General features: G+C 41.5%; 1 protein-coding gene across 1 annotated transcript in view; it reads right to left on the reverse strand.

Annotated features, from left to right (window-relative positions):
• Positions 1–4,145: 4,145 nt before the first annotated feature.
• The window catches only part of LOC103177783 (microtubule-associated serine/threonine-protein kinase 4), a 110,490-nt gene continuing 91,644 nt past the window's right edge, over positions 4,146–22,991 (reverse strand). Inside the window, exons 19-27 of the mRNA XM_007892107.2 lie at positions 22,297–22,409; positions 20,525–20,679; positions 16,191–16,411; positions 14,443–14,643; positions 13,444–13,670; positions 13,116–13,238; positions 11,036–11,172; positions 10,325–10,503; positions 4,146–7,645 (exon numbers count right to left, since the gene is read on the reverse strand). Of these exons, the coding sequence (XP_007890298.1) occupies positions 5,595–7,645; positions 10,325–10,503; positions 11,036–11,172; positions 13,116–13,238; positions 13,444–13,670; positions 14,443–14,643; positions 16,191–16,411; positions 20,525–20,679; positions 22,297–22,409 (3,407 nt within the window). The 3' untranslated portion in view covers positions 4,146–5,594. The remainder of the gene's footprint in view (positions 7,646–10,324; positions 10,504–11,035; positions 11,173–13,115; positions 13,239–13,443; positions 13,671–14,442; positions 14,644–16,190; positions 16,412–20,524; positions 20,680–22,296; positions 22,410–22,991) is intronic.

Consider the following 22,991-nt stretch of genomic DNA (forward strand, 5'->3'; position numbering starts at 1 on the left):
AGGGACACAAGGCAGGAGATTTGTGCAGTACTGACAGACATCATGAGGGAGTTAGTCAGGACTGGGGAGGTTCCAACGGATTGGCAGCAAGCAAATGTTGTTCCCATATTCAAGAAGGGCAACAAACTTAATCTGGCAATTAACCTGACAATAGAAAAAATTGAGACATTCAACAGAAAGGAAATGGAAGAATACCTACATATAAAAATAATCTAATATTGTAAGCCAACATGGGTTCAGAAAGGGTAGGTCTTAACTGACCAATCTTAAAGACTTTTTTAAGGAGGTGATGACTGTGGGAAGCCAAATGATGTAGTATATCTAGACCTCCAAAAGGCTTTTGAGTACCACATGAAAGGCTCTTCCACAAACTATGGCTGTCAATAATAATTATAATAATAATAATCCTTGCATTTGATATAGCGCCTTAACACGTCTTTGAGATGTCTCAAAACGTTTCACACAATATACTGTAAAGTGAATTGACTGTATATTTTGTGGGCGAAACGGGGCAGCTATTCGAGCACAGCAGTGTCCCACAAACAGTTGTGGATTGAACTGACCAATTTTTTTTTAACGAATTATTACCCATGGAAAAGCGATCCGCCAATTGACTAACAACCAGGTTCCTACTTACTGCTAGGTAAACGGGTGTGGAGTAAAAACAACAACTTGCACTTATATAGCGCCCTCCACGCAATATTAGAGTTTCGGCGCATAGTGGCTGAAATGGCTACCTCCGATGGTGGGGTGGAGGATGTGAGGGACAAGCAGGAGGTCAGTGCCAATTGAGTGGAGGCGCCAGGTGGTGGATTGGGGAGTGAGGAGGTCGGAGTAAGGAAACTTACCCAACATTTCGCCCTGCCCAGAATCGAACCCAGGTCAATCGCTTGCGAAGTGAGAGCTCTAACCACTGAACTACAGAATTACATTATTATCCTTCAAAACAAACAAGGGCAAGATATGGACATGGATTCAGAATTGGCTGAAGAGGAGAAGCAAAGGCTGCTTGTTAGGAGAGCGAGGTCAAGGTATACTAAGTGGGGTGCTTCACGGGTCTGTACTGGACTCCTCCTATACCTCATTTATATTAGTGACCTGGATTTGTAGATCCAGTGTAAGACAATTACATTTGCTGTTGACAGCAAGTTGGGGGGAACTGTGAAATGAGAGGAGGCAGCAAAGGTCCTACAATGAGAGCTCGATAGGATATACCCATAGGCTGATAGCTGACAAATAAAGTTTAACAGCAGATAACTGTAAGGTACTACATATGGAATCCAATAAAAGAAAACACAAGTGCTCCATGAATGGGATTGAATTTTCCAAGGAGACTCTTTTATGCAGCAACATTCTGGAACCACAGCAACATCTAGTGTTTATGATGCATAATACAGAAAGCCTATTTCCTTTCATGAGCAGTGCTTTCTTTGACCGTGCTCTCAGTCATCTTTCCCGCTGCCTACCCACCTCGACACCCACCACCACCATAGGTCCCACCCAGCAAACGGTTTGAGACATTCTCCAGATGTGAAAGGTGCTATATTAATGTAAATTCTATTATCATATTGTATCCTTCAGGCTAAATGCACCGGGAACTCTCCTATCACAGCATGCAATTGCAGAGACTATGAATCACCTCAAGGAGAAGGGGGTGTCTCTCATTATCCAGAAAAACAACACTCCCGCTAAACTAGTCATTCACTTCATGGCTGTTTCTGCAACCTTGCTCTGAGCAAATTGGGAGCGCATCTGTCTACAAATAGTCGCTACACTAGACTGCAATTACCTGTGAAGCACTTGAGACGTTTCAACATTTGACTATATGAAAAACAAAGATTATTATAAAGTAATTTTCCTTTAAACGGAGAAACTTTTTTTTGAATAGTGCTGTGCGAACTTTAACATCTACCTGAACAGGCAGTCGAAACTTCGGTTTAACTTCTGATTTGAAGGGCTGCACCTTCGACACTGCAGCATTCCTCCAGCATTACCCTGGAGTATCAGCCTAGACTCTGAGTTCAAAGTCCTGACATGCGACTTGTGCCTACAACTTACTGACTCAGAGGCGAACCATAAGCATTTGGAGTCATCCCATTCAGCTCCTGTTAACCCTGCAAGCCAAAGCCCTAACTGGACGGCAATGGGAAAGCTTGCCAAGCAGCGATATCAATGGCAAGCTATGTAGTTTTAGCTGATTAGATTCCAGCAGTACCCCAAAGCATCCTTGGTATCCCCAAGTCTTGGCTCTTGCCAACCTGGACCTAATTAGGTCCAGGTTGGCAATTCTGAAATTAGGTAACCAGGATGTGTCCCTCCAGGGAGAGAGTGCACATTCCATTCCAACAATCTATCTCTGGGATTTCCACGTGTAGGTGGGATGTGTGGAAATCTCAGCTTAGTTTGGATACTCTTAAGCATGCTGATGGGTTTTCACATGTGCCAGACACTCAAAAAGCTGACCAAAAAGCATGAGAGCATGAAAATTTAGCAGATTTGTTGAATTCAGTCTCAACTTTGAACTCAACATTCTCCAGTTCTTAAGACAAATTTACTGAAAACCAACCTCAAAATTAAGATTGAATTTAAGGAAATGCCAAAATCTGAATGCTCTAAAATGCTACACAAATATAGAACCAGGTGGAATTTCTTCCCAGGGGTCTATTATGCACCTTGTTCAAACCACGTTTATGGAGGGAATTATAGCTGCTGTAATTAACAATAATTTTCATTGGTTAATTATACAATTAAGGACACTGTAGTTCCCTCTGTACATGACATAATACACAGGTGCTTACAACAACAAACTACATTTGTATAGCACCTTTCAAGTCAGGAGGATGTCCCATGGTGCTGGACTGTCAGGGATTTGGACCTGAGCAGGGTGTTGGGATCAGGGTGGGTGGAGGGCAGGGAGGGTAGGTTAGCAGGTTGGCCGAAGGCGCGGTCAAAAAGAAGGGTCTTGAGATGTGCTTTGAAGGAGGCAAGGGAGGGAGCAAAACAAAACTGTGGGATGGAGTTCCAAAGGGTGGGGCAGAGAGGCTGAAGGCCCGACCGCCGGTGGTGGAGCGGACGGGGTGTGGGATGTGGAGCAGGCCAGAGCCTGCTGAGCGGAGGGAGTAAACAGGTTGATATGGGGTTAACAGGTCACAGGGGTAGGAAGCAGAAGGTGGTAAAGGGCTTTGAAGGTGAGGACGAGGATTTTGAACGCTGTCCTCTTGGGAATGGGGAGCAGTGGAGCCGGGCAAGGGTGGGAGTGATAGGGTCATGGAGCCTGGTGTGGGAGAGAACACAAGCTGCAGAGTTCTGGATGATCTGCAGCTTGTGGAGGGAAGAGTGGGGAAGGCCGACAAGCAGGGAGTTGGCATTAGTCGAGCCTAAATGTTACACGTGCACTGAAACAGTGCATGATACTTATTGTGATGCTAGTGGGAAAGTATTTCAGATTTAGTCTTGGTTTCTCAACTGCAGACAAGAAATTTGAGATATTACTGCTATCCATCATGCCCGTTTGCAATGGGTTTTAAAAAGGTTGCAAGATTGCAAAGGACGAAGGTTATACAATAATAACAATCCTTGCATTTGATATAGCACCTTACCAAGTCATTGAGACGTCTCAACACGCTTCTCAGAATATATTGTAAAGTGGATTATCTGTGTATTTGTGGGTGAAATGGAGTAGTCAATTGCACATTGCAGTGACTCACAATCAGTCATGGATTGAATGACCACACTTTTTTTTTGGTGGGGTATTACCCCCAGACAGTTATGGATTATTACACAGAATAAGGTTACTATGCACAAAAGAAGGACTTACAGCTTGCTCTAACTCTTCACTGGATCATCAGACCTATCTTCGAAAAGTGTTAGAAAGTCACAAAATCTGTGCGGACTGACAAAAGTACAATACATTTTTGCCATAATTGAGGGCAGTCTTATCAAATGCTAAAGCAACAAGAGTAAACCTACTAAACTCAGAGGCAAATGTCTCGATATATCACGTGCAAGTATATTTATGATCGTAATTTGGGTTTGAAAAGTGGGGCCCTAGATATTGATGTTTTTGCTGTTATGTCAACTTGTAGGTTTACACCCGTAAGACCTTTCAAACTCAAGTAATTTACAACACAAGCATCTTTTCATGCTGAAAACCATTTATTTTTTGTGATATGCAAATGCATAAGTATAAATTTTTTTATTACTATACAACAATTAAATGACATTCACAAAATCCTGTGGTGGAAAAAAACAAGACATAGCAGCTGCAAACACTTTTTATTGCACAGTTCTGACAGCTTAGTTCATATTGTCGTTTTAAGCATCGGTTCAACGATAGCAAGTAATCCTAGCCAACAGGTACAACACACTTAACTTGACCCAACAACACAAAGACAACCAACAAAACAAAACTGGATCCCACACAGTCCCACATTCTGCATACATTCAATAGATTGTTGGTACGTTATGACCAAAACATAAATACTTACAAATACAAGCCTGTGAGGTTTAAAAAACCCTGCACATAGATTTGGTAAACATAACATTGCCACATATATTTATTTACACCTCTGATGCATTTGTAAACGAGTGTTCAATGCTTTAAAACTAGCTAAGAGCACAGATTTAAAAGGTTGCAGAAGAGGCGGTACCTCCCTCACAGAGTGTCTTACGTACCTGGTAATGCACTATCCACATTGCCTCAGCACAATGATGTGCTCTGTCTACTTGTGCAATCCAACTTATCCAGACCCCGNAAAAAAAACTGCCCAAGAAATGAATTGGTTGCTGATCCCTACTATTTTTGTTAACCGTAACCAAAATTATAAATAAAGGTTTTGCAATTTTTTTTTTAAAAAGGTAATTTCCGTTCAGTAGAGTGGTTCTGCCAGTTCCCCGTTCTTTTAACCAAACAAAAAACACTCCAGAAATGCATTTTTTTTAAACCCCAGAAACGTCTCCTTGTTGACAATATTTACATTTTTATTTTGCTTACAATCAAAATGATATTAGGTGAATTGCACACAGCTACTTGATGCATTCAAAAGGAATGTACATTTTAGCATTACCTGCTAAAAACAGCAAGCTTTTCAACTACTACACAACACCTTATTTAAACAGCAACGATTATTAAATGCCACTATTGGTCCTTGTGAAAAATTTGTTACAGATAAAACATCACCACTTCTTAACCATACAATTATTCATGTCACCACAGAGAACAAGCAGTGTTTTACATTCCTTTATGGACAAATTATACCCTCTCTTTCAAAATCTCGAAGTCATTTGTTGCATTGTATCTACAAAGAAGATCTTTTTCATTGGAATACTTCAGACATTCAAGAAATCTCGTACAAATACTATGACAATTCCATCAGTCACTATAAACAAGGCAGTAGGGAGGAGGGGTGGGTGCAGGAAGGGCAAATCACATTCACCCTTGAAAGTACAAATCCAAAGCTTGCTTCATTTAATGAGAAACAGAATATCATGCTTATAAAATAGTGAACATACTATTGTCAGTTTATTGATGCCTTCAGTTTAGCTCACTCCCCGCACCCCCTCCCCCCACCCGTGTTAAGCTCCAGGTTTCTCCGCTATGTCTTCTTAGGTCGACTGTCCTGCAATAATTCCTGCAATAATTCCTTGGACCGTTGCTTCTTGTTGACTGTGTCCATTCCAGGAATCGTACCACAAGCAGAATGGTGCTGCTCAGTGGAGAAATTTGAAGCATCTTTGCCAAGCTTTTCTTTTCTCACAGCGCCTGATTGTTTAGGGCTGCCATGCTCATCGTCCTTCAAGTCCACAGTGTCTTTTCTCTGAGAAGATGCACACCTTTCTGGACTGCCACCTTTAATACTCGAGCCAGCGGACACACGATTGCTTTCGTTCTTGCCACTTCTGAGCTTTATTGAACGTGTCGGACTGCCCTCCTTTACCTCAAGCTTCCTGCTTGCTAGAGCTGCCTCAGGTGGTGTGGTGAGAGAAACATTCCTCGTAACATCCACCTTGGCACAGAGACCATCAATTGTGATGCTCTTTGAAAGAGAGGGAGGCCGTGCTCTATCACTGAGGATAGCTTTCTGGCAAGTCGTGCCCTTTATAGATTTGCTGTGTTCATGTCTTGCCTTTGAAGTGCTTGGACCTGACAAGAAAGCGATATCAAGAGTACCTTCCAGCGGCTTTAAGCATGGAACTGACCTGCCATCCATCTTACATTCAGTCATTTGTCTCGTGATGTTCTCGGTCATAAAACTTAATTGTGCTTTCTCTAAGGCGTCTTCAGTCATCCCACTCACTAGTTTGGGACATTCCGCTAGCGATACGCTCAGATTACTTCGTCCACCACATGGGAGACTGCTGTTTGACGATGCAACACTTTTCTTGATGGATTCAGATTCTTTTTGTTTGTTCAAAGACCTTAGGGCCTTTGGTTGATTGTTGTTAAAGGCAGGAGGAGTCACTTCACTCTTAAGCAATTGTGACAAATCCTTACCAAACTCAGTTTCTCTATAGAATTTTTTACTTCCCAAAAATTCCACATTTGACGTCTTGGCTTCCAACCTTTTGTGAATATTGGACTCCTTGGTATGTTTTCCAGTCCATTCCACACCGTCTCCCTGTCCACAAGATTTGGCTGACTCTACAGAGGGAATATTATGCGTTTTGGAAGGTTGTCCAAATCTCTCAGATTCAAGCATACCTGGAGTGCACCCAGAGTCTCCAGTCTGTGGATCACTTTCTAACACTGAGGCCACGTCAGGACGAGCAATAGAACTTGTATCTACTGTTTTTGAAGAATTTAACGGCAACAAGCTGCTTGTCATACACGGCACATTTGAACTTAGCGTTTCAGTAAACTTTGCATCATCAGTCGTTTCCGAAGCGCACGGACCCTCCTCTACAGTCAAGTGAGCTACACATTCATGCCCAGAGTTTGGTTCCTGCACAGCATCCTGTTTTTGAAAGGATTCCCGTCTTTCGTTCCAGTTGCCTTTCTTCATGACGACTTTTATCTTGAGCTTCTCCTTGTCGAGTTCATCGAGTGACTCCTGTCTCCCTAGTTTCCGCGACGCGGGGCGTTTGAGACAACCCTGTTCCACCAGCCTCACCCTGGTCACAGAGGGTGGCTCGTATGCATTTTCTTCCAAGCTGTGCAAACACAGATCTCTCTGCAAAGCCTCCTTCCTTCCTTCTGTTGGAGCTGTATCCAGGCTATGTTTGCGAGCACACAGCTGTTTCTTATCCGAACCGTAAGATGGGGAAAGTTTCTCGGCTGACTGCACTCTCTTTAATAGAGGCGATCGCGGAGGCTCTGCGCTTTTAGGACGAACCATGTGTCTCAAAATGGTTGGTGGCGAGTGCATTTTTGCAGGAAAAGTCTGGGCCATTTTTGAGCTCCCAATGGAGTACCCCAGCAAGGGGGACGGAGACCTCTGGGGAGATGTTGGCTGGGGTGTAGGAGAGGGGGTTCGTGCCAGAGGGGACAGGGGGATACTGCCAGCTGATTTCCGCCTCCCAGATCTGTACCTCGGTCCGCCAAGCTTTGGGCCCAATCCATGGAGAGTGCTTGGTCTAACATGCCCAGAGCCAGCAGGGGAATTCGGAGCACTTGAGCTGGGAGAACTGCTTTGTGAGGAATTTGTGCCTGTTCAAACATTAAAAAAAGTGATTGTCGTTGTCACGCAATGTTACAGCACAGCAACAGGATATTCAGCCCATATGCTCTGCGCTAGTTTTTCTTTTCACATGAACAGCCTAACTCAATCCCATTCTTTTGGTTACATCTTTAAACCCCCTCCCACCCCAATATTCTTTTGACTCTTTTACCCAACTCCACTTTAAAATAACTAATGAACCCCACTTTCTAACAGTAGCTTGTGGGAGAGAATTTCATCCTCACTGTGTATTTTCTTGGATTTAAACATGGCAAACTCAGTTCACATGTTTTTACGTTACTTAAATGTAGAAAAAAATACCAATTAACAAGGCTCATCATTGTTTCNAAAAAAACATTTAAGTAGCTGTTTGGAAATAGTATTGATATAGTATTGCATTTTATATTGATATAGGGGTGCAGGGGTGCAGATTTTTATAATTATAATTATACAACTTGCATTATCATGTCATCGAAATGTCTGAAAGCATTTCACAGGCTTTTTACTGTTTTTGTTTAGTAAAGCCAATTTGCACATACTGGTAATGGCAAGATTCTTTACATTATTTGATACCTCCTTAAATGAATACATTTCCAAAATCGATTTTAAATGCAGAATTTAGAGACTCACTGTTTGGGAAATCTTTTATAACCTCAGTACACAAGACTCAAATACCCAGTTAGAGGAAGAGACAAGCCTTAGCAGAGTAGCTTGTGGTCAGCAGGGTCGGATTAACCAATAAACCAGGTAAGTAAACCATGATTTAGGATCCTGAGGCCTGATATTGTTGATGCCTTTACCTCCCGTCTGCGCCTCCCTTTCTGTCGGTCTCTGCGATGCTTGCCTTGTATGATCAACAGTAACCAATACCTGAAGCTCAATCAGCTCAATACTTTAGCAATTTCCGAATTTAAACTACATATTACACCCAAGTGTCTACACCAATTGTGGCAAGCAGTGTTGTTGATGACACTGAAATATCTAGTCATTGCTGGCTTTTTCTGAATCAGTTAACATACCTAACATCCCTTATCCCTGGTAATGGATGATGACTCCAAGAGGCACATGGTTTCTGCTCATTGGCGAGGTCACCAATAGGGCCTAGTGATAGAGGTTGTGTGTCTCACTGAATAATCTCTCGATAGGAAATTTCAGATTATATAGTTAGGTTATTTCCTTCTCTATCTAACGTGCAGAGGTTTGAACAGGACTTTCTACAAATCAGTACAGTATATACCTTTCAGTATTCATATACACAAAATACAGCGCACATACAGCGCATCTTTCACACTTCAATGCACTTCACAATACCGACTAAGCATCTGAGCAGGGAGTGGGAGCCAGGGGGGTAGGGGTGGAGGGAAAAATGATTGAAAGTCCATTCAAAGAAGCACATTTTGACACATGGCTTGAAAGAAGGGAGCGAGTCGGAGGGACTCTGATGGAGTTTCAGAGACAAGGGTAGAATGGCTGAAAGTCCACCTGCCGATGGTTGGACAGTAGACCGGAGGACAAGAAGGCAGGCCGTTGTTCACTGAGCAAAGGGAGTGGCAGAGTCTGTGTGGTTGAAGTAGTTTGTAGAGGTGTGTGCCGGTGTGGGTGGGGGGCAAGACTGTGGAGGGATTTAAATATGAAAAATGGTAGAGGTAATTATATTCCCTCTTGATCTAAATTCAAATAAATGGGTGACTTGTCTTGTTCTGTGTAGGACATCCCTGGCACAAATTAACTGCCGGTTTTGCCTAAATAAACCATTACAGTTATTTTGTGTTATTGAAAAATATTTTCTCTAGACTATTACTCCTCTCGAATACCCAACTGCTTCCTGTTTTTTTTATTGAATCCATTTTATTTGCCTCAAGTGTCAAATTTGGATGCACAGTCAAATCGCATGATTAAAAATCCACAGTCTGGAGAGGAAGGCACCAGCCAGCTCTCATTCACATGCCGTCTGGACTTGCTTCTTTATCTTGTTAAACAGCCATCTGTCCTGACCATGAGAGCAGAACCAGAGAGCATGGGCTTAAAATGTAATAACACTCAAGCAAGACGAGAGGCTTGAAGAGACTTGTTTCTCTGACACTGCATAAAATATGGCACTGATGGCCAATAAAAACAGTCGTTATGATGTAGATTCAGTTCTTTTAAACAATTAACTGGATAGGCATCAGTTTTGCATCTGTGTTGGGAGACACCGAGATGAACAAGTACTTCACAGTACAGGATGAGCTAAAATGGTGGAGATGCAGAAATATTTAGAAAATTATTACCTTTGGGTTTCAAGGAGAGCCATAGCTGATTAATGCAAGGTAGAAGTGAGGCACTTTAGACCTTTTTCACTGCTTGTGTATACAGAGCCTGCGATCTCACTTTCTGTAAAGTGTCTGGTTTCCTCCGCGAAAGGAAAAATCATTGGTTCATTGGTTCACCGTCAATCTCACTTCCTGCTAACTGCACAGGTGCAAAGCAGGAAGTGATATCGAAAGTGACCTGATGAACCAGAAGTCGTTCATTTCTTTAGCACGGGAAGCTAAAAACAGCCAGCTTCTGGGCCAGTAAGATTTTGTGGATCCCAAACATGAACATGTGTTTTATCAGGGCTCCACTTACGCGATTAATCGATCTTCAAAAGTCTTGTAGTATCTGTTAGGAGCAAACTGAACACTCACCAGATTGAAAATCGGGGGCTGAGCGGAAGCTTTGCGTCGGTGACCTAGGAGATAAGCTGTGTGTGGGAGAGCCAGGCAGGCTGTCGCTGGAGGAAAGGGAACGGTTCAATGACGAGAAACTGCGGCTGGTGTGGAGGATGGAAGGCTGCTTAGCAAACTTTTTGAAGATTGATCGCCTCCTGCTCGGAAGGAATAGAAATCGACTTAATCTCATCTGCTTTAAAACAAGTGGTTTAATAATATTCAAAATAAACTGTCCATTTGCATAGAGTGCCTTTCACATTAGAAGAGTTCAAAGTGCCCCATAGGATATACTGCAAAGTGACTGTGTATTTTCAGACTGTGTACTGGTGAACATGGCAACCAATTTGTACACAACATAAATGGAGATGAACTGAGGATGCAAATTTATTTGGGGGATTATTGGCCAGGACACTGGAAGAAACTCCCTCCTCTTTGAGAAGGGATAGGATATTTAATGTCCACGTGAAGAGGCAGACGGGATCTCAGTTTAACGACTCATCTAAAGGATGTCACCTCTGGCAATGAAGTAAAACCCCTTCAATGGAGTGCCAGATTAGACTATATGAGTCTGAAGTCCTGATGTGAGGCCTGAACCCATAACCTTCTGACTCAGAGGTGAGAGTACTACCAACCAAGCCAGGATAACCCATTAAATAAAGAAAAGCTGGAAGCCGAAACAACAAATACCTTTCTTGACCTTCTTTTTTTTTGGTTTTCTTACTTCGCCTCATCATTCTGCTCTTGTAGCTGTGTCTCCGTGCAGGCCCAGTTCTAATAGATGTATTCTCAAACGGAGTGGTTATGATAGCAACTTTATTCCCACTCTGTTGAGCAAAGCAAGATGAAAACACCAAATGTCAGGCAAAGGCGTTAGGGGACACAATTCTATGCCACAATCAAAGCTAATATTTTGTGCTATAAATGTTCAAACCGTGGTGTTAAAATGGTTAAACGGTATTCACATATACATAATGGGGAGGGCCTAATTTGGGGACTTCACAGAAAGTAAATGCTGCAGATACCTGGTGCCTTACACTGAGCCACTGGGACTCTGCTTGGATGCTGGTCACAGGTTTAGTTCTGTGATGTGAGACAAGACTAATTGGGCGAATGCCTGTTTTTGTGCCATATGACTATACATAAATACCTGCAGGATTCACTATTTACAAGTAAATTTGCAATTTATACCATTGAATCCCCATTGTGTATACACACACACGACTTTATACAGTCGGGCAACAACAACTAGCTTTTATATAGTACTCTTCACACACAATTGGGTCTCGAGCCCTGCACAATGATGCCGTTGGATGCCGAGCAAGGGAGAAGGGGGAAAAGTCTTAAGATAATAATAATATAATATACATTTGATATAGTGCTTTTCACGCCTTCTAGACATCTCAAAGTGCTTCACAGAATATACTGTAAAGTAAATTGACTGTATATTTTGTGGGCAAAACGTGGCAGCCAATTGCGCACAAGATGGGATTTAACACGGAAGCATTCGGGTCCTTAAAACTGGACCCTGCATTATAACAGGTCATGTTGTAGATCGGGCATCGATGAGCACTTCCAGGTCAACAGATCACCAATGATATCGCTGTTGACATCACCAAACCACGCTGTGTACAAGAGTGATAACCACTCGGTAAGAATTTCCAGTGTTTGTGAGTGTTTGCTGGGACACCTGCAGGTTTCCTACACTGGACACCAGAGTGTTATACTGCGGGTTCACAGTGTGCCTATGATATATATATATATATGCATCCATACGGATAGGGTGCACTGTCAACAGAGCTGAATCAGAGATACAATTACTGAACAGTTCTACCAGTTACATGCTGAACATTTGATAAGAGCTCCAGGTTCATCGGTTTGTGTCGGTGTGAAACACTGAAGCTATTTGAGAAATGGAGTGATTGGATATGTCTGATGTTCAGCACGTCCCTGTGGAATCATCAAATATAGATCGTTTTGATGTTGCTGCCAATGGTTTGAATTCCACCACACACAGTAAACGGGGTAGGATTCTAGCACCCGGCATCGTACAGTATTTCAGAGCCTGTGACATAAATGGGCCAATAACCTAGCGCTGCAGCCTAATTTGAGATTGTACTGAAATGGTAGCAGACAAGTTTGCGATGGCAGGTGAAGAATTTATGAAGGTACTTGGCACCTAGTGTGGGTGGTGTGCATTACTGTACTTTAATAGGGCTATTAAGCTGTCAAGAGTACAAAGCATAAAGATGGATGGGAGATAGCTCTCTTAAACTTTGAGTAATAAAGGAATGGGATAGGGTGTATTTTTAAGGTTTAAATACTTCCAGATTATATTCTTTTTAATGAATTCTAAAACCGACAGTAAAATATTAATCTTTTTTGAACTGCCCGTTGAAATCGAGAAGGTTTTTAGAAAGAAAACTTCTTTGACGTTTGCTTTCCAATGCACGTCCTCCACATTGTGCATGTCAGTCACATCACATGAACCCAGACAGGGTACGCACTATTTTGGATTCAGTCAGTTTCGTAACAGATGGAACAACAGTTTAAATTATCAAACAGCGTGAAATTAATTAAGTTTCAGACACTACCTTAAACCATTCCACAAAGCAGCACATGTCCTGTCAATTAGCTCTTTGTTTATTAAAAAAAAGTGACCTAACATGCAGTTAACTCACAAATACATTGCCCTTGTTGTGAACCCAGTAACCGCAGGGAATGCTCTTCAGCGTGGAACATGTGCATCTAGAATTTCTGTAAGTATTACCTTGACAAGAAGCTCCACCACCTCAGTGTGAACAAGGCCGTGGACTGGCTCGCCATTTACATGGGTAATGAGGTCTCCGGCCTTCAATCCTGCCACATGAGCCGCACTCCCTTCTTCAACATTCTAGCCCACAAGAAACACAAAGATCAATAACTCACAACGACAACGTGTATTGATACAGTGCGCCTCACAAGGGATAGCGTCTTGCAGTGTTTAACAGTGACGAGGTTCGACGCCGAGCCAAGTAGAGATGGGAGGTGTCCATAGGCACAACGTTTTATTACAACCAAAGTGCAAAATTCTAAAGAACGTCCTGTCGCTCACTTACCCAAACAATATGGTGAACTGTGTAAATGTCACTGTCACCCACATAGACCCGAATTGCTCGTAGTGTAAAACCGTACTTCTTTCCTGAGCTGTAGATAATTATTGGAGGTTTTGGGCTTCCAGAGCTTGTGGAGGAGTCCCGACTGGGGGATGAATCCCTCGATGAAGGATCGGAAGAGAGGGAATGTGGGGAGATTGGACTGGCCAGTGGAGATGCCCCAAAAACATCTGAAATGAAAGTGTCTAGATAGTGAAAACAGCACACGCATACACTAACTTAATAAATTAACTTAATTAATGGCAAAATGCTAACTTAATAAATAGGAGAGTGAATCAATTTCACAGCAACAAATTTGGACACCAGCTCTTACCTAGTAGTGGAAATTGAAGATCGGGTGGTGGGGGGGGGCTTCTATTATGTAAAGTAGGCAACTATTTTATTTTGGTTGGAAAAATATGAAATTGCAGATTCTGGTTTCTGTTTTTCTCTGCACTAGATCTTCATCCCAATGTTTTCTCAATCCTGAGGTTTGAGTGCAGATTGATGGTACAGAACGTTCTCAAGATTATCCTCAGCAAATCTCACTCTTTCCCCTCTGGTGCCTCATACTGAAGATCATTTCCACAAGACAGTGGCCACCCTCTGGGCCCAGGCACAGAGTGCTTGGTGAGGCCATGGGGTGAGCATTGGCAAATTAATTGGCTGTGAGAAGGATTGCATGCAAGTCCAATGTCGATCCCTGCTGGAAAGCACGAGTTTCTTTGGGAGTAAATTATCTCAGAGCTGTCTGTCTGCAAAAACACTACTTAATAAAGTGCATCTCGGTTTCTATGAAATGTTTACTTGACTGGACATTAAGTTGGAATTTTATTTAATGTGCTTGTCCATCTGTGTGTAAACTCACGTAAAACAAAAAAACGACTGCATTTATATGCGAGTATTACAGAAAGCCACTAGCCTGTATTGTACATGCTGGGACTGCGTTACTAATTACCATACCTGCTGGGATCATGAGGGAGAGTGCGGTGGCGGAGGCTGATTTGATCACTTTGCCTGTTGTTCGCTCTTTCTCTGTGCTTTCTAATCGCTGACGGGCCAACTGGGAAATGTTGTCACTTGCAGCCTTTGAAGAATTATCTGCACTTTCCACACAGTCACTCCTGGTATTAATCTGATCCAGATGCTCTGAAAAACTACCAACTGTACAACAAGAAACACATTTTAATCAATGCGCCTCCAATCATTATTATGCGTGGTTTAGAAATGGGAAAATAAAAACTGCAAATGATTGACACTGAATTAGACAATAAAGGCAGGATGCCTCTCCATTCTGACAAGATCTCGAATTATAATATCCCCAAATGAGTTTGAGAATCAGTTAATTAAATGGCACATTTCTATAAATTCACTCCTTAATATTCCCTCTTCCCAGATAATATTAATAGAACATTCTCAGAATCCACTTGTATAACATTTGCAGTGTAAATTCGACAAGACAACATCTGAAGAATGCACATCTGTTCACTTATCTACACACAGTCGCTCCACTTTAAAACAGACTCAATGAGTGAAGCTCTGTGAGACGTTCCAAGCCAAGAAACTGTGTCAAATCAAGTGTGGCTATTGTTTAATTTATGCGGCCTCTTTCCTTGAAATCCTCTGCTTCTGAAAGCTTCGCTGAATCAAGATGGACACATTTCCCTCTCTCTCCCCCTCCCCCCCACCCAATTTTCTAGATCAATGAATTCATATCTTACAAAAATTAACAAGCCTCGCAGAGCCTCAGGCAATACTGAGGAAGTGAGGAAAACAGTCATTTCAGCATAGGAAGGAAGCCATTCAATCTGCCATGTTTTATCCATGGTACCTTGCCACTCGAGTTATCCACTCTCATCCCTGCTGTTCCCCATGCGCTTATATATGTTTAATCTAAACATGTTCCAACTCTGCTTCAATAGAAGCTTAAGATAATAAATAGATCCACCAACCTAATAACTCATTTTTTCAAAAAAAATCTGTTTTTGAAAAGAAAAGAATTAGGGGAAGAATGGTCAGCAGAGGGGGGTTGGGTTGGGGAGGGGGAGAGAGAATTCGAGAATGAATAAGCTGTGTTAAAATAAAAAAGACTTTAGGATTCAATTGGTTCTTTAACAATTACAAATCGCACTTAAACGTTCTGGGGAGCTCAATGCAGCTGGATTTTAGGAGACAGCAAATGGAGTCACATTGCTTGCAGTTATATTTTTACTGGTGAGTGAATGTCCATAGGGTGGGCAAGGCAGGTGGGCTCCAGCACAATCCTCTCACAACTACATCTTTCCGATTTTCACTCTATTTTTCGCAGCAAATCAGCTGGGAATGTATAGTATAAGAATAAGAAATGTAACCAACTGAGTTATATTTTGCTTTCAAGGCTCATTTCAGACCCGCTCCTTATAAATTTAAAGTAAATCTGAACGTTTAAGCCAAGTTCAATAAAAACATTTCCAGTGAAAATGGTTCTAAAACATGGTACAACTTCTAAATTTTTAATTGACTAGGTTTCGTCAATTTTAATGATCAACGACTATTGAAATACTGGAGATGGACAGTATATTGTGTTAAATTGTTTATCCAGTTCCAATTGAGGTTGATAGTAGGAACCGGGAGATGGAGCATGCCATTCAGCATCTTGAGTCCTTTACACATTGTATTATTGTTTATATTTTATGGACGTGGACAGCAATCAGCGGAAAGCAATCTGGTACCTGAAAGGGTGGAGCCGCTGATTGTGCTGGGAGTGGTAACGTCAGTCTCATCCTGAGATGTCCCGATAGAAAACATGACCTTGTCGTGCCCTCTGTGAGAATCTCCCTGTGACAGAGAGTCATCCTCTTCAGCAGAAATAGCGAAGCTCGGCAGCAGTCCAGAGCGCCGATAACAGTTGTTACTCTCAGGACTTGAGGAGTGGGACAGAGACAGGTGCTGCCTGAAGACAGCAATAAAGACGTGAGATACATTTCAGAACATTATAGCAAACTTTGCAACTAAATTAATTGTTGTGATAAACCTCACATTAAGGCTATTTTTCGTGCTCTGACTTACACAGGCTGGACTGAACTTCATTACTTTATACCACAATTATATGCAGCTTCACAAATTATGGGAAATAAATGTGCTCAATGGGGTTATCCCTTTGAAGAAAAATAAATTAAAAAATAATAAAAAATTGGTCACTCAATCCATGACTATTTGTGGGACACTGCTGTGCACAATTGGCTGCCGCATTTTGCCCACAAAAAAAGTCAATTCACTTTACAATATGGTCTGTGAAGCGCTTTTTTGAGACGTCTTGAAGATGTGATAAGGTGCTATATCAAATGCAAGCATTATTTTTATTATTATGAATAATTTCTGATGCCTGTTCTAAAATTGCCCTTCACAACTCTAAGGCTGTGTCCTCTTGTTCTATTGTTTTGGTGCATCTGAAAGTATTGTTTACTTTTTCAATCCAATTTAAAATGTTATATAGCTCTACAAGGTCACCAATGGGACATCTACTTTCAAGACTGAAGAACCCTAACTTAGATATCTATTCACTGTTTACAGTTCAATCCTCTAACACTGGGAATTATTCTCATTGCTCTCTCTCTCTCTTTCATACACATCCTCTAGGGTCTGGATAGCCCCCTTATGTTGGGGTGACTAGAACTGTATGTAGTACTCTAGGTGTGGTCTGACCTATGTAGTTTGGCTTTATCTTCTGGGGACCTCAACTGATTTGGCAATATCTGGTTGTATTGTAACGATGAAAACAAACCTAACTTTTTAAAAGCTTATCAAGCACTAGGAACATGGATGCAAATGCACACGTACTCAAGTGCACACATGCAAAATCAGCAGAGTGTGATCCATGCCAGAGATAGCACTGCTACAATTACCAATGATTTACAGTATGCGCCAGCTGGACACTTTGCCTGCAATTAAACTGGGCTATCACTGGGCAGACACGCTAAGGGCTCAGTGTTATTAAACAGTGAGAGCAGCAGCATCTTGCTGTGATGATGATGTTGTTCAGCACAGTAAATTAGCCCCACAATTTGTTTCTGTCTGTCCCAATCAGCGCTAATACAAGACTTCAAAGATACAATAGTAATAATCCTTGTATTTGATACAGACCCTTATCACGTCAAGGAGACGTATCATAGATCTTTACTGGATAAATACTGCAGAAGTGGCAACAGTGTAGAAACAGACAATACCACACCAACCAGATCATCAGCAATCAGTATATTACATTATAGAAAGAGGCCATTCGGCCCATTAAGTCTGTACTAATCTTTTTTCCACAAATGAGCAAATTAATCTTATGCCACTCTCCTACGTTCTGCCCCTTAATCTTTAATATTTCTCTTTTTTGAGCATTTATTTAATTCCCTTTCAAAATAATTAATGGGCTTTAATTCAAATAACACTCCAGTGCAGTGTTGGGGGTGGGCTGCTGGTTACAGGGGTATTGTCTTTCAGATGAGGTCCCATTCGGCTGTTCAGGTGAACTATAAAATGCTATTCAAAAAAAGAGATGGGAATTTCTCACAATATAACTTTTGTTTTCTGAAGTCCCTTTTAATTCTTGTTTTGCTTACCTTAAATTTGTGCCACTCCTTACCAACACGCTCACCAATGGAACTAATCTATATTCTCAATCAGAATCCTTCGATCTTCTCCTACCCAACACCTCTGCTCATCGAACTTACTACACGTCGCCTGCCCTCTCTGAGCACAAGCGGTGGCCAATCCTTCAGTTTCTACACCTCTTAACCAGTGGAACTCCTCTCTCTGTCTCGGCCCATCTCTTTCTGTTTTTAGTCGCACCTCAAACCTTGCCTCTTTGAACACGCCTAAGGCCACCCTCCCCTCCCTTGCTTGGTGTTCAACCCCATCTCTGTAAAGTGCTCCGAGACGTTACCCTATGTGAAGGCCGCTATATAAATGCAAGTTGTTGTTCTTATTGACATAATTGGGCAAATTGGCATCAGGTCTGCCTTTAATCTTCTCAGTGCCAACTTATCAACTCTCTTCAATAATGAAAATTATCGTTGGTGGATATGGCCCAGAGCTGTACCAATAGCACTACCTGGCTCATTACTGTACGATCAGCATTTTTCATGGCCCATTTAATTTTGCTATTTTTATGCGAAATTAAATGGCCCCTGAAAATGTTTTTACTCACAATTTACCTGTAAAGCAGGTAGCAGATGCGGGTTTGCATGAAAATAAAGGAATAAAAATGGTGCTCTGTGGCGCAAAAAAACGCTGAAAATAGTGATTCTCTAGCAAATAAACATAACAAATAATGATAATCCTTGCATTTGATATACTGCTGTACCTTAGGTCAGACATTAAATCGAGGTCTGCCTGTTCAGATTGGCATTAAAGATCCCATGGCAGTATTCAAAACAAGAAGGGAGTTTCTCCCCAACAGTATCCCAGATAAATTTGGTAATTCACTTCAAGGCTGTTTTTCGGGACATTACAGTGTGCCTCGTTTGCCTACAAAATACACAGTCACTACACTTAATGGTAAATCATGTAGAGTTTAGAAATGTCCCCTCAACGTGAAAGGTGCTATATTAAATGCAAGGATTTATTATTATTATTTTACCACCTTATCACGTTGTTGAAACATGTAAAAATGTCTCGCTGAATTTACTGGAGAGTGCAGTAACAGTGTACTTTGTAGTTGAATGAAAAAGAGCTTTAGTTATGTCTCCTGTCACTCAAAATATAATAATAATAATTCTTGCATTTGATATGGTGCCTTATCATGTCTCAAAGCGCTTCACAGAATATACTGCAAAATGAATTGGCTGTATATTTTGTGGGCGAAACGCAAATGGTGCCAATATAACATTTATTTGCTGCCATTTTTGCTACAACTCAAAGCAATACAATATTATGAAGCGTTCTTTTACAAACTATTGTCGTTTCAAATAGATTACCATTAATCCCAGTGTTCCTGCCCCTCCCCCACCAATTGATTCACACCTGAAAACATTCTCTGTTTGAGCAGTTATTTCAGTGTACATGATCATGGGCACTGCTCTGGAAAGGTCTCTGAGGTTGATAACCTGGAGGGCCCTGAGCTAACGTACAGTTAATGGTAAAGTGTTCTCAAGTTAATGATTACCTTTATTGATGTTAAAACGTCAGCCTCACTGACTCCTGCTTTAAAGTGACCAACACGAACTGTTTAAAGGAAAACAATTCCTTCTTCTGCACATAAAATAAAAATGGAATAAAACAAATTGGGGTAATTTTTTTAAAAAAGGGAAGATTAATTTGGGGATCAAATTCTCCTTGTGTTCTTTTGCTGGGCCAGACAGCAGCTCTCTTCATCCAAGTCCAGCACTGCTCCAGCCACAGGTATGAGAGATCTGCGGGATCTCTGCTCCCTACGACTGATGTCCCCCCTGATGCAGTTTCCCGCTCTCCTGCCTGGAAAGGCCTTTACTCATCATCATCACCAGTTTACAGTGGGACAGAAGCAACTTTGGGGACGTGGTCATGATACCACATCGTACCACTGGGTGGCAGCACACCTTCTAACTGCGCTGTAATTGCAGAGCAAAAAAATGCCTATTGTAAATCATGATCCTTTTAAGCATTTTTTTAAAAAATCGTGTTCTGATGGTCAGCCTTTGTGCTTTCAACTAAGTTTAATAGCATGGAAAAAACATTCTCACCTGCCAAAGATGTCAGGATCACCTTCAAACATATTGTGCGAATATAATCCAGCTCTAAGTCTGAACAATGTGAACCTCCCCATCAATACCCACATTTCTCCCCCCGTTTCCTACATCCTGAATTGTGTAAGTGGTTAGAAATTGCCTGGATCTTGAGACAACCTCTCCTGAGGGATTACACAGTTCACTGTAAATGCTCAGTTCATTAAAATGTCAAACCAAATGAACAGCTACAAGAACTGAATGTGCAGATTAATAATACTGCAATAACAACAACTTGCAATTATATAGTGCCCTTCAATCAGGCAGTATCTTGGAGTGCGTATTTACATTCACTTACATTTACTGATACTTACATTTCAGAGTATTCAGGAGTCCAGGTGAGTGATTCAACATGCAGTGTATTGACATTTTTTACTCTGTCTCCAGCAGTATCCTTCTCATCCCCTTGTATCCTCTCAGTATACTTTTTCTCATCAACATGCGATATTCGGTCCATGCTTTTGTAAACCTTAAGATGTAACAAGAGAAGCCATGTAGTGGGCAATGTTTTCAGCTATTTTAATGGTTAGAAAACATATTCATACAGAATGATTGCACAGCAGAGATCCTCTAGGGAATCAAAACTAATTCTCAGCAGACCATTTTGCAGAGACAAACGCAATTTCAAGTAAACCTTTCAATTTCCAACACAGCAACGATTTCCATTTATATACCACCCTTCACATAGTCTCGGAGCACTTTAGAAATAAAGGGGTTAGACACTGAGCAAGGGGCAAGGGGAGATCGCGGTTGGTATGGTCAAGGAGCTAGATTTTTAGGTAGGATTTAAAGATAAATAGAGAGGGGTAGGCAAGATTCAGGAGTAGAGGGAGAGGGAGCTCCAAAGGTCAGGAGCAAACAACCCCTTTATTATAGAAATGTTCAGTGTTTAAATTGAAAATCTGTATCAATAAAACTGACAAGAGGAATGTGATCTGGTTCTCTCTGAACAACAGACTTGGGTGTCCCAGTTCTTCAAAGTGAACAATCACTATGTGCCATCAGGTGCCCTCTTTACAAGGTACTCCTGGCATGGTCTGTACTAATCCTCAATTCTATGTCTGATCTGGGACTGGGAAAGTGTTTCTGTGCTGAACCAGTATCCACAGGTCTCTCTGAATTTGAAAATAAAATCTTAATAGCTTGGAGCCTGAATGGCTTTCCAGAGAATATGCCGTTCTCATCAAGCCCTGAAGCATGCAGCAACTCAAAGTTGTGAGACAATTGGGACAATGGAGGTCAGTGCAGGCAGGTGCTCCGCGAATCAGCCACTGTCACTGATCTGTGATATTCAATGCAGGTTTTGAAATGAATAAAAAGGCATTGGAAACTGAGATACAGTCAAACTGAACTGAATGAGGTAGGCCGATATCCAAGGTGGTTTTAGTGATTTGATGCAAACACAAAGCCTCACAAAATGTTCACCCGTAACTTCTTTACAGAACTAATGAAGGATAGTATGGACTAAGCACTGATATTGGATGGAAACATAGGAGCGTACAAGACGGGAAAAGACCATTGCAGTCCATCTGGTTAATCCCAAAGAAATGCTGTTAATATTTGTACATTACCATCTCCCATACCCCTCATTTACATTCTTTGCCAAATAGTTATCTAACTGCCTCTTGAATTTGCTGATGAAATCTTCCTCCACAGCCTCCCTGGGTGTACAATTAAGATGACTCTTAGCACTACGGCTGCTCCAGTTCTGGTTAACTAAACCAGTGCGGATCAGGGATCGAATCTTGAGCTCCTCCTGACAAGCAGGGCTCAATTCCACAACACAGAATCCAATTACCTGCTGAGGCAGCAGGAACTCTAGCACATTTCTTTGACTCATCAAGATATAAATCGACTGAAGTATAATTTACTCAAGCACGAATTGTGCATGCAACTAAAAACTACTAAGGAGGGAATTTTAGCAAATTACTGTACATTGAATGGTATCTTAAATTAGAAAATTAATTAGAATCCATACTTCAATATGTGTCTGCAATGCATTCAAATACATTAAAAGAGCAAAATCTATCAACTGTAATAGCTCCAAATAAAATAAGATAAAAATATGTTCTTTGATGTCACTCACTTTGTTAAATCGATGGGAGCAGGAAGAGAACTGTCTGATTTCCAGGTTAAAATCCTCCTCATTTGCCTCATCCTCTTCCTCAGTTTCCATGTGATGGTATCTTTCAGATCGAGCTACATACATTGTAAAAGGAAGCGAAAATTAACATTACATGCAAGTGCCACTTGATTTTACACACAAAATGAAGGTTTCATAAATGATCAATAAATAATAATCCTTGCATTTAGTACAGCGCCTTTCTCATCAGGAGAAGTTCCCAAAGCCCTTCATAGAATGTACTGCAGGTGTAGTAACTGTGTTTTGTGGTCGAAAGCGGCAGGCAACTTGCGAACAGCAATGTCCCACCATCAGCCATGAAGTGAATGACTAATTTTATTTGGGGGATTGTTGGTCAGGACACCAGAAGAAACTTCATTTTCTTTTGCAAAGGTGCCATGGGATCTTTAACATTCACCTGAACAGGTAGACAGACCTCGGGTTAACATCTCATCTGAAAGTATAAGACTTCCGACAATGCAGTTCACCTCCAGCACTGCACTGGAGTGTCATCTTAGATGATATGAGTTCCAAGTCCCATTGTGGGGCTTGAACCCACAATCTTCTGACTCAGAGGCAAGTGCTACCAACTAATCCAGACTGGCACACAATAACTAGGCACAGATATCCAAAACGCACATGTAGAATAAAAATAAACA

Source organism: Callorhinchus milii, unplaced genomic scaffold, assembly GCF_018977255.1.
Source record: "Callorhinchus milii isolate IMCB2004 unplaced genomic scaffold, IMCB_Cmil_1.0 Scaffold1, whole genome shotgun sequence".
NCBI classification, from domain to species: Eukaryota; Metazoa; Chordata; class Chondrichthyes; order Chimaeriformes; family Callorhinchidae; genus Callorhinchus; species Callorhinchus milii.